Source organism: Diabrotica virgifera, chromosome 3 (genome assembly GCF_917563875.1).
Source record: "Diabrotica virgifera virgifera chromosome 3, PGI_DIABVI_V3a".
NCBI classification, from domain to species: domain Eukaryota; kingdom Metazoa; phylum Arthropoda; class Insecta; order Coleoptera; family Chrysomelidae; genus Diabrotica; species Diabrotica virgifera.
Genome location: NC_065445.1, coordinates 139,728,092 through 139,741,210, shown reverse-complemented (window position 1 = coordinate 139,741,210; position 13,119 = coordinate 139,728,092). Strand labels below are relative to the sequence as shown.

Genomic DNA, 13,119 nt, shown 5'->3' with positions numbered 1-13,119 from the left:
TCACCAAGTTATTTAATTATTGATAAATTATTACTTGCCCAAAAAATTTATTTGAAAATTCGAAATTTTGTTGAGGAAACCCACATTTTCCGAGGAAACTTTTCGTCGGATCAAATCGGGAAAAACATGCCTCTATGTAGAATTAAATTGGGGTGAATTTTTATTTGAGTGTTATTTACCCCAGAAACACTCAAATAAAAATCTTCGGAGTTATAGACCAATAATTGAAAAAACACGATTTGGGGGCGCAATTTGTTAATAAAAAAAGTAGCACACTATCTGCGGACTTTGCTTACCTATATTATTAATATATATGATCATAATATTCGATTCCAGCAATAAAATTGCTGGTAATTAACCTTTCTTTGTACTTTACTAATTAGAACAGCGTATTATAACTTTTTTTTCAAAATTTAAAGATTATGCAAAAAAAACGAAAAATTTATATTTTGTTAATAAAATATTAAATAAGCATCTCATCTTTATAATCTATATAAGTTTGATCAATGTATCATGAAAATTTTGGTTAAAATTGCGATCGTGAATTGTTAATTAACAATTGAATTGTTGCTAAAATATTCGTTTAATTTTCACCGGCTTCTGGAATTACAATCTATACCAAGAAAGCTTTGATGTTACTAAGTTATTTAATTATTGAATAATAATTACTTACCTAAAACTTTATTTGAAAATTAGAGATTTTGTTGGGAAAACCCGCATTTTCAGAGGAAAATTTTCGTCGGAGCAAATCGGGAAAAACATATCTCTATGCAGAATTTAATTGCAGTGAATTTTTATTTGAGTGTTTTTGTTGTAAAGGTAAAATCTTCGGAGTTATAGAGCAATAATTGAAAAAAATGCAATTTGTCGGCGTCATTTTGTTTAAAAAAAAAGTAGCACACTATCTGCGGACTTTGCATACCTATATTATTAATAATATGATCTTATAATTCGATTCCAGCAATAAAATTGCTGGTAAATAACTTTTCTATGAATTTTTCTAATTAACCCAAAGTATACACACATCGTCGTACGTTTCACTTTATGGTTTGACTTATTTTGTTTGAAAATGAATCTTGACGCATGGGAAAAGTTATAGAGGACGAATAATACCTATATTACTGGACCCGCCTTATTACTGGAAGCAAGACGAGAATAAATATATACAGTCGGTTTTTACATCACTATCCGGTTAAAAAGCTGTAATCGGAAGTGATACATTAAAGTCTAAGGATAGTACATGTGATATTATCAATTATTGCGTATTCAAAAATCGAGCTCCAATGCCTATTTAGTTACGGTTTTAAAGTCATTTTTTCGGATAAAAAGTTTTGACCGGAAGTTTGGCAAAAATGACTCAAAATTAGTGAAATCGTATATCAATCGATGCAAAGTTACACGAAGAATTTAAATATCGACTTCCGGTTCTAGTTCCGGTCAAGTTGGGCGAAAACCTAGAACTTACGAAGTCCAAGTAATAGGGAACTTACATAAAATTTTTAAATTCGAAAAAAATGTTATAAATCACAACAGAACATAATTTATAAAATATATCAAAGAAAGTTAAGTTGTTTTTGTTTTTCGTTTCACCCCTAAACACGATTCTAAATTCAAATTATAGCAGCCAGCCCAAAACGCGTCGTGACGTCAGATTATAATGTTTACACTCCGCACCAACAAAGTAAACAAAATTGTATATAATTTTAAACGAGACATTATAAACGTTAGTAGAAAATACAGTTATGTGACGTCACAAGTGTTTTTGATCGTTTGAAATGATTTAAATACATAGAAGATTTTAAATTTGCACTTCTAAGTTATTATGAGATTTTAAGGGGTGAAATTTTTGGAAAACTTATTTTTAAACGAAACTAAACATTAATATGTAATAAAGAAATGTGCAGGTTTCCATTGTTTATTGATATTTATTATACAGAGAGCACGTAAAGGTTGGAATAAATTCATTTTCTCGAGAAAGGCCGATTTTGGAAAAAAATACCAAAACAGGTCAATTTTTATTTTTACATTACGACATTTTGGCATATATATCATATTATTGACGTCACCCATCTGGGCGTGGTGACGTCATCGATGATTTTTTTAAATGGGAATAGGGGTCGTGTGATAGCTCATTTGAAAGGTAATTTAATTCTCTATTCAGTAATATAAACAGTTACATAATTATTTATACAGGGTGTCAAAAAAAATGTTTTTTACATTAAATTTATTGACATAAAAAGAAGAATTCATGTGATTTATTTAGTGCAAAATACATTTTGCTGCTCTCAGAAAACAGAAAAAAATGTTTATTTGAAAAATAATCATTGCTTTTGGCTTAAATTAAATGTTTAAACTGTCAAGAGGAAGCCGCCACCCGGCTTTAATATTGAATTTAAGCAAAAAGCAATATTTATTTACCAAATAAACATTATTTCCTGTTTTCTGATAGCAGTATAATGTATTTTGAATTAAATAAATTACACACATTCTTCTTTTTATTCTTCTTTTTATGTCAATAAATTTAATTAAAAAATTTTTTTGGACACCCTGTATAAATAAATATATTAATGTTTATATTACTCAATAGAGAATTGAATGATCTTTCAAATCAGCTAGCATACGACCCCTTTTCTCATTTAAAATAATTATAAATGACGTCATCACGCCCAAATGGGTGACGTCACTAGTATGATACATATGCCAAAAAGTCGCAATTTAAAAATAAAAATTGACCTGTTTCGGGATTTTTTTCCAAAATCGTCCGTTCTCGAGCAAATTAATTTATTCCAACCTTTACGTGCTCACTGTATAAATTGTTGATTTATTTTTACAGCACCTTCTCAAAATCAACAAATGACGCCTTTATTGAACGCTGTGTCTGGTAGATCATCAATTTCTGGTCCGACGAAAGGCCCTCTGTCAATGGTTACTTCCAAAGCAGCTGCTCCGGTAAAACTTCTTAACAATAAAATATCTCTAAGGTGAGTTTATACCTACATATACATGTAATAAAGTGATGATATTTAATAAGCAAGCCCTGACTAGAGCTTTACAAAATATAAGTGATGCTTATGGCAATGTTGCTGTATGCACTGTTGGCTTCGTGAAGTTGGATTGATTATTGGACGTAGATGGTGTAGTTGTCGGCTTCAGTTCATGGCTTAGATGTTGACCATGCTAGTCTCTTGAATGACCATCACTTTTTCCTATTTATTCCAAAAAACTAGAACACAAACTCTGTATTATAGAGACATCAAAATGCATTGAAAGCCTCCTTTGCCTTTCTTCAAAAATAATAATTAAATAGATAGCAAATGGCAAGTATAAAGTAAATAGAATTATTATCAATATTACTTAAATGTTGTAAAAATTTAACTAATCCTATTTATAGTCCCTATTTAAGATTTCAAAGTTATCCCTGCCCCACCCAAACTGGTGGAGGTGGAGTGTTATTTATATTTGTTGTCATTCGATAGATTTTAAAAAAATATTGAACCCAGTGTTTACCAGTTTTCCTATCATATTATGTCGCGAAATATTTGACTGCCGCGCTTTTTTTAACACACTCTGTATATTGCATCTCAATAATAAACCAATCTCGGCTTTAACTACGGTTTCATTTATTCTCTGCGGTTGGAAGATCTGTCAACATCACATCAACGTCACGCGTTGCCTGCAGATCAGGCTTGCAAGTTGCAAGCAATGCATACGCAGTACTGTTGAGATTAGTATTCAAATTTTGTACATAACATTTCAATACAAATCTATTCTCCAGGAATATATATCACTGTTAGATTGGCATCTCTTGTTAACTGGAATTGGCTCCACACAATACAACGTTAGAATTGTAAATCTCAAATAATCATCTTAAAATGCAAATGGTGAGGATAATTTAAAAATAGATATTAGTGTGTTTAAATAATGTTTGTAAGTTATTATTCTTAAATTACAAATTTTTTATAACGAATGAGATAAAACAAAAAGGAAAACACGTTTAAGAAATATTTTTTTCATTTAACTTAGAAAACGACAATAGGAAAAATATTTTTCTTTCACACTAAAGCAGAAAACCAATGTAATAAAATAACAGCAACAAAAAAAACAGCTTTGAAACTAAAGTTTTTGTCAAATTATACAAAATACAAATGTACCAGGGTAAGTTTGAACTTAAGTTTAGGCAATATCTTAATAAATGACCAAATGAATGACTGTGTTAGCAAACCACATTCGTACTGGGTACAAACTAAAAGCAGATAGGACATGAAAGATAAGACCTTTATCAAACTAACTTGAAAAAATGGTAAATGATACAAAATTGTTATATACATTTATAGGTCAGAAAATGAAGCTAACAAAATGGCAAAACCTAGAAATTTTTTCGTCCAGCATTGGTTTGTACAAAAATTTGAGTGGGCTCATTTCACATTCTAGTTCATTTTCTAGATTAAGCCGTTGTACGATTTTGGTTTTTTAAGGGTGAAAACTACCCCTGATTGTACAAAATTATTAAATAATATTTTAAACTTTAATATGGTTAAAATTTGGTTTTTATTAGTTAAATAATGAGTGTTTTATGCTTTAGGATATAATATCATATTATTTTAACCCTTAAAACCACCCTTGTTCGAGCTAGATATAAAAAATGTATTTATCATACAACAATGATTTCGGCTTGCATCGATTTGTATAAAAATTTGGGATTAGGATCATCTCACCCTGTACTTCTTATTACATATCATGCTCAAGGTCTTTGATTATTTGGAGGTGTAAATTACCCCTTATTGTCAAAAATTATTTAAAAACATTGTAAACTTTAATATCAGAAAATTTTGTTTTATGCTTTAGGATATAATATCATAATATCTCAACCCTTAAAAACCACCCTTTATTAACATTGCAATTTTTATAAGTAATTTAATAGATATATACAGAAAAAAGTAGAATTACGTACAAAAATATTTATTTTTACAAAAATACGAATTTACATATACAAAAATACAAATACAAATAAGTACAAACAGTTTTTTAGTCATTTTCATCGAGATCGTTGTCAGGTTCTGTGGTATTATCCATTCAAAATGCTCTTACATTACACTCCCAAGCGAGCTATTCAAATTCTTTGGAAAAAAATTCGTTTTATAAACATAGCTCCTTAATTTTTGGCGATAAAAAGTTTTTTCACAAATGATTCTGTAGGGTTTTTTGAAGAGCTATAAGACTATGTAAATTAAAGTCCGTAAGATCCCAGAGTTTATAAGTGGGGTGAGTATAAAGGGCTCGAATAAGGGGGTGATTGCTCGTAAATAGAGGTTTAAACAGCTATACCTCGCTAAACATTCACTGTGAAGAAAATATATGCACAATTTAGTAGAAGCTACAATTTAGTGTTCAATCATTTTTTTCGTATCTCCGATATTTTCGGAGACATTTTGAAGAAAGGGGTGAAAAATACGAAATTGCAAAAATCAATATATTTTTGAACACCAATTTTTGTAAAATTAAGCCTTTTAAATAGGTAAAACTTCTTAAGTGTATTGATAATACATTACAAAGAATTACAGACAAGTGAAGATCAATTTTAATTAGGAGGGCAGTTAGTGGGTTGTTTTCATTGATATTTTCGTACAAATTAGTAGGCACCGACCTAATTTTTATAAGTCGCTCCATTTTATGCCGGAAATTTTTTATTTATTTTTTTAAAAGGTCTAATGCTATGCTTGAAAAAACATTCTGTACGTTTTTCTCGAAAAATGCAAAGTTTTCCCTTTATTTGGCTTTTAATGTTTTAAATTGTGCATTTGACAAAAAAAGCTAACATTTAACATGCCGTATCTCGGTTTATATTGGTTGTAGAAAAAAAAAAGGATTTTGTTTGAGTTTCTAAAAGATACAATTTGCATATCTGAGTTCGGTTCTGCATCGATAACTATAATGTTGTATTCAATATGGGCTCCGAATATTTTTAATATTAACAAAGTTTAATATAAGTTATAAATTGTGAATCTCAGTTATATATTGAAATAAACTCTAAGTGTACAAACTCTTTACATAATATCCAGTTAAATTAGCATTAAAGTCAGCAAATTGCAATTATTTGTTACTGTTGTCAATAAACAAATCCATTTTTACCAGTAAAATAACCACTTTTAGTAAAGACCGATATACCTGTTTTAGCAGGTGTACAGGGTCGGACTTACTTTTCACTTAACGTTTATCGAAATTAATTCAAACATGGAATCACACAACAGTTCTACAATTCAAGACCATCAAAGTCTAATAAACGCATCACAATCATACTCTTTGGCAGCGTCAAAAATTGAATTTCCTTTAAAGCAGCAAGGAATTATCTTTAGTGACTTAAAAAACACCAAACTTCAAGACTACCTTCTACCCACTAAGAAATATAATTCAACCGAAAAATATAATTTTCTCTTTTAGATTATCTAATAATCGCATATGTATGTATTTATCAAATAAACAAATATTGGATGATTTTATGAATAATCATGGTCAAATAGAAATACAAGGTGAAAGTGTCAGAGGAAGAAGGTTAGTTACACCAGCGGAACGACTTGTGCTCTCCAGCGTATGTCCTGCAATACCACATGACTTGCTAATCAATGAGTTACAAAAAATCGGCATAGTTCCTGTCTCCCCCATGACATTCCTCAAAATTAGTGCTTCTATGCCTGAGTACAATCACATCCTTAGTTTTCGAAGACAAATCTATATCAGTTCTCACAGTCCAACACTACCAAAGTAATTTATTCTTATTTTTGACAACACGCTATATAGAATATTCATTTCTCAAGACAGTATAGTTTGCTTTAGCTGCAAGAAGTCAGGCCACATTGCATCACAGTGCTCCGAACCACTAACTCAACTAATCCCCAACCAAAACAATGAAGCATCGGTGTCCAGTGCAACAAATATATCTTTGCAAGAACCCAATGATACAAACCCTTCTCAGTGTGAAGAAATGTCTATTTCTAATGTCCCGGAGATATCGAACAAAGTAGATGCATCAAATAAGGACAGTCACATAATTAATCAACCAAAACGTAATTTTGATGAAATTATTTCACCTGAAGCAGATCCATCGTCAAAAGAACGTAACATTTTTCCACCACCTAAAGTCCAAGCAAAATCTAAAAAGGCTAAAATTAGTTCAGCAAGCACTTCTGAATACTCATTTTCTCTCTTACTTGACCCTGCCAAAAACTTCATAGAAAATCACCCTCTATCTTTCACTATAAACTTTGATCAACTTAACATGCTCCTAACAAATATCACGGGAACAACAGATCCTATAGCCACGATTCAAGAATATACCTCAGACCTCCCAGCCTTGACCAATATGCTCACTGAAGTTTACCCCTATTTAAAGGAAAGATCTATAAAACGCAAATTCACTTCTTTAAGGAAAAACATTTATAAACACCTTGGTAGTGAGGCATCGGACTGGGAAAGTGGCACATCTCAATTAAGTCAACATTTAGATTCAAGTTTCTACTTCAAAAGAATATTGATGGATTTTTTCATCGCCTTGCTATGCTCCAACATCTTTCTCTAAATTCCAGCACCTATACTGCAGAGCTCTTTGGATTGTTTAAAGCCATAAAACATGTATATATTAAAAACCTCCCTTGTTATCTAGTCCTTTCCGACTCTCTTAGCACAGTCAAAGCTATTCAAAATATATACCATAAACACCCCATTGAGAAAAGAATCAAGGCCGAACTAATGGAAGCTCAAGAAAGTTTCAGAAGAATCCACTTCCTGTGGATACCATCCCACATAGGCATAGAAGGAAATATGAACAAGAAGATGCTAGTGCGCGTAACGCTATCACTAAAGATGCATCAGGGAGAGAGTGTCGGAGTGTCGCTAGCGATCTCAAAGTTCATTTCAAAAATAAAGTGTTAGTGCGTGGAATCCAATTATTGCTCCAAAGGTTTAATTTTCTACAAATTGTAATTCATTTTTACCAATTTTTGATTTAATATTGTTACAAAAGTTACAGAAATGTCGCTAATAACCTTTGGGTGGATGCAACTTTGTTTTTTTTTAATAAAAAATTCATATCTACAGTTTTTTTTATTAAATGCATATTTTTCGATTTATTCTTCAAAAACCCTCTAAAAAGTCGATTTTTTCGTGGAAAAACTCTTACTTTCAACCGCAAAGGACTCGAAAAATATTAGCTTTACGAAGAAAATATAAAGAATATTTTTTTCTTATAATTAATTTTTGTATTGATTTCCATTGCTGAAATGCAAAGAAAAATTTCCACCCCCGAGATGGGGTGTCAACCACTCCCAAGGTTTTAGCGTACAGCGGCATGATATAGAAATAGATCGTTGGGCTATTCCCTACCTTCTGTGAAAATTTCAAGTAAATCCGTAGTGGACGAAATAATTACGAGCCCAAATGCTTCATTTGGTGGCCTATTATTACATATCTATAATATCTTCACAAAAATATATTTTTTACAAAAACGTTTTGAAATACAAGGACATCCTCAAATATGGACGTTAGGTATCTGTATCTCTTCCCAACCGAATTTCATATCCCAAGTACTTATAAGATGCAGTCTGCTCAATATCCATTACATCAACAACAATATTACGATTTAGCACCAGATTAGTCATTGTTTGCGTCTTGTTGATGTTAATCTTTAGTCCGACCTCTAAGGAAGCGTGATATAACTTGTTCAACATTATTGCATCATGTCTACATCAAAAATGTCTTTTATTCTGTAACAAGGTACACCTCTTCAAAAACTGATGTAGTAATACCAAGTACCATACAACTGGTTGGTTGTATTTAAAACGAACGGAAGCCAATTACAAATACCTAAATCAGCAGGATATTTTGTTTTTATAGACGTCCTCAAATAATAAGTACGGTCGGTATTAATGGGTTGAATTCTGAAGATGCTCTTACTGTTAAAACATATTATTTTTAAAATACACAAGTATTTTTTATTTTTTAGGGACAGAATTAAACTTGCAACAGGTACGAAAGAAAAAGATGTCAGTATTAAAGACTCTCTATTAAAGGAGAGCGATTCCCCAAGCAAAGACTCTTCTTTAGTTAAGCCAGTGCTAACGCAACCGTCCAGTGACAATAACCATTCAGCCGACGACGCGAGTTGTCAGACTGTCAGTGTTAGTGCCGTGAGTGAAAGCACAGTCGCGAGTGATAGTACAACCCTAACGAACAACCAGACTACAATTATGAAAACTGATAGTGGTGATAAAAACGAACCTCATTGGTTGAAGCTCAAAAAAGCGGCCATTTCGAAAGATGTGGATACAAGTTCTGTGACTCTGTCCAAAGAGAGTCCAGAGGAACTTAAAAGTAAGACAGAGACTGAGGTAATGGTCGCACCGGTGGAAAAGCCTAAACTTAAGCCTAATCTATTTTTAACTAGACGAACGAAACATTATAGGTAAGATTTTTTTATTTAACATATTGCGTCTTTCACATAAAGTGATATTTATCAGATATTTGGAAATGAAATAGACCACAGCCACTTTAAATATTGGTTTAAGGGAAAACGAAAAAATATACTACTGCTGGAAATAATAACCATCTGATTTCTCTAGTAAAATATTAGTTATTATTTATGTAAAATATAATCTGAGTAGGTCATCATCTGCGAATCCCAATCATCTCTAACTGTCTATTGAACTTATAGTGCCCTGTGAGCAGAGCTACTATGCCTTTGACTGTTTTCCTGTCTTTTCTTATTAGGTCTGACGTAAGTTTTGGCAAACCCCTTCCTTGGATCGAAAATTTCATTCTCCCACTCTAAAAAAGGTGACATTTAAAATTTTTTGAGCACTTCTCAAGATTCAAAATCCATTGACAAGACCCATAAAATCCCTTTGTCTGAAGGTTTGCTACCTTATACTGTCCATAGATCTATCCTGAGACTTTGGTTACTTATTAAGTCTATTAAGGATTCTTTTGGAATCAAGAGGTTACCGATCTTCATCATATACGAAGACAGTGTACAAGTGCGGCTTGAATATATCATCCCCCTCCAAATCCTTGAGAGATGCTCCTTCCCAAGACTTTAGGGTTGGAATCACCTCATTTAGCACTTGTGTCATCCTTTTACAGATATGCCACAGTTGAGTTATAGGAAATCCAGCCTGAGGCACAGTTCATGAGGGGATGATGACAGTATATGAATATTTTGTTACTAAAAAACAAACAGTTTCTGAGAGGGGAAGTAAAGTTTGAGGTATTATCTGGTACTTATTATCAGCCTTAGAATTAAAGAGTTTGTAAATTAATTCGTATACAAGATTGTTTTGATTCGAAGACACCATAGCAAAATATGTCAGCAGTTGTTGCCTACGAAGCAAAAGGGAAATTCTCCTCTTTCAGCAAAGGCTTTCGTCGTGACTGAATATGAAAGCTCCAAGACATATTCGTAAGAGTCTTTAAGTAAGACTTTGATACTGGCATGTATACAAAGGACTATAATCCATTCGAGAGCGAATGAGAGATCTGTATACCTTAATGAGAAAGTCTTACATCAGTTTCGCAGTTGAAAATTTCGTAGGCTAACATAGATTTTTTTTTTAATTTGATATTATTCTTTAATATAGTTACCTTCGAGGCCATATAACGATTATAGCGCTCATACAACTTTTCCATACTATTTGTATAATACAATTTGTCTTTAGCCTCAAAATAAGCCTGAGTTTCGGCGATTAGCTCTTCATTGGCTGTGATTGTTACTTCAACTTGCTTTTATGTTACTTCAACTGTACAATAAAACTAGTCCGTAAATATCCGGCTTTTATTGATAGTTGTAACGTCTCGAGCACGTGTGTGTGTCAGCAGAATAGATAGGGTTGATACATTACACTGGCGATAAATTTTTTTGAGGTCAACGAACATGTGGTATTCTCTGGGAGCCATATCTGGTGAATACGGTGGTGTCGGAAGCAATTCAAAGCCCAATTCATGAAATTTGGCCATCGTTTTCATTGATTTTGTGACATGTTGCGTTGTCTTGATGAAGTAGCACTTTCTTCTTCTTCAAATGGGGCCGTTGTTCCACGATCTCGTCCTTCAAACGCTCCAATAATGCAATGTAATAGTAGCTATTACTGGGTTTTCCCAAGACAATAGATGAATATTATACAATGTGCATCCCAAAATATTGTTAACATGCCAGCCGAGTGTTGTGCCTTTCTCCGCTTTGGAGTCGGTTTATCACGTGCAGTCCACTCGGTGTGAAATTATGGAGCCATGTTTCATCCATTGTAACATAAAGACGTAAAAATTCGGTTTTATTACCATTGAACAGCTTTAAACAATTATCAGAATCATCAATTCGTTGTTGTATTTGATGGATTGTGAGCTCTTGTGGCATCCACTTTACACATAACTTTCGCATATCCAAATATTTATGAACAATATATCCAAAACATTCCTTTGATACGTTTAAAGTCTCAGCTGTCTCGAACAAATTCATTATACGGTCAGTCAAAATTAATTTCTGGACTTTTTTTATGTTTTCTTCGGTAAAAGCCTCTTTGTGGCGTTCACTACGTGCATCGTCCTCGGTGCTCATTTCGCCTCGTTTAAACTTAGAAAACCACTTCTCAACAGTTGGTTTTCCTGGTGCAGGGTCTGAATAATGTTTATCAAGGGAAGCCTTGGCTTTCACAGTGTGTTTTTCGCCAAACAGCAATGCTTCATTAAGATACGAAATTCCTTGTTATCCATTTTTTTTAAACTAACAGAAGTTGTTAAAAATTCTATATCTCATAAAATAATGGTCCGACAGCTGTCAAGTTTATACACGCATCTTTTGAAGGTTAGGTATGACTAAATATCATATGGGTTTAATACCAGTAGTGCCATTTTTTGTGTCAGCCTAGGAACTTTTCATCCCACATTTAATCTAGTTAAGTAATTAGGTTTGACAGTATTTGTAATCCATGGTTTCAATGTTAATGGACTATGAAAAATTAAACCTACATAGTATGTTGTATTCATTAGCTCTTTGAGCGGAGTGGAACGAATGAACGAAACACGTTATTTATTTTCCGTTTAGGCTTGAGCCTCTTCAGGGTACTGGAAACTCCTTTTCATGAGTTAAGGGACGATATGAGTAAACTAGTGTGTGAATATAAGAATTATGTAGGTGGAGGAGCAAAAATTGCTAGTGAAGCGGGGGCTTCAGAAGGTGGTGTTGTTGTTTTAGTACAGAAGCTATAGAGATGAAGGAGAAGAAAGGTTGCCGTAAACTTGCCCAAACCAATCAGCGAGGACGCAAAACAGCCACTAATACTAAGGAACGGTTCTTGATTTCAGCATGTAGGGATGCAGCTTAAGTTATCTGTGATATTAGGTCTGGATCCCGCGTATGAAAAAAAAGTTGATTAATAGCAAGCTGAAAATTTGTTAATAGCTTAAGGGTGTCTAGTCGGATAAACTTTGATATATGGAAACACTTAAACAGGAGCAGTTTTAATTGTGGAACAGGTTAAAAATTTGGAACGGTCAGACCACGAAAACGGCACATTTATTTTGTCCGACAGAATAGACTTAAACTCTCCGAACAGAGATTAAACTCTCATGCAAAAATCAGACTGCTATTTATCACCTGTCATAATTCCTATCATTTGACATATTCTACATGTTCCACTCATTAAAACGCCCATTTGGTGATAAATAGCAGTCTGATTTTTGCATGACAGTTTAATCTCTGTTCGGAGAGTTTAAGTCTATTCTGTCGGACAAAATAAATGTACCGTTTTCGTGGTCTGACCGTTCCAAATTTTTAACCTGTTCCACAATTAAAACTTCCCCTGTTCCAGTGCTCCCATATATCAAAGTTTGTCCGACTAGACACCCTTAAGCTATTAACAAATTTTCAGCTTGCTATTAATCAACTTTTTTTTCATACGCTGGATCCAGACCTATATATTAAGGGGACTTGTTTTAGGACTTCGTAATATTCATCATGAAGTTCGTTTCTGGCCAATTGTAGAAGATTGGCTGGAGGGAATGAAACTTTGTTTTTGCGCATCCTGGTAAGTATGTAGCCTTGCCGATTGCAAGGAGTTTTTATAACATTTTTAGCTC

At 32.9% G+C, this 13,119-nt stretch overlaps 1 protein-coding gene across 1 annotated transcript in view; it reads left to right on the top strand.

Annotated features, from left to right (window-relative positions):
- The window catches only part of LOC126882573 (uncharacterized), a 481,344-nt gene that overhangs the window by 410,148 nt on the left and 58,077 nt on the right, over positions 1-13,119 (top strand). Inside the window, exons 16-17 of the mRNA XM_050647545.1 lie at positions 2,834-2,981; positions 8,996-9,454. Coding sequence (XP_050503502.1) covers positions 2,834-2,981; positions 8,996-9,454 — 607 coding nt within the window. The remainder of the gene's footprint in view (positions 1-2,833; positions 2,982-8,995; positions 9,455-13,119) is intronic.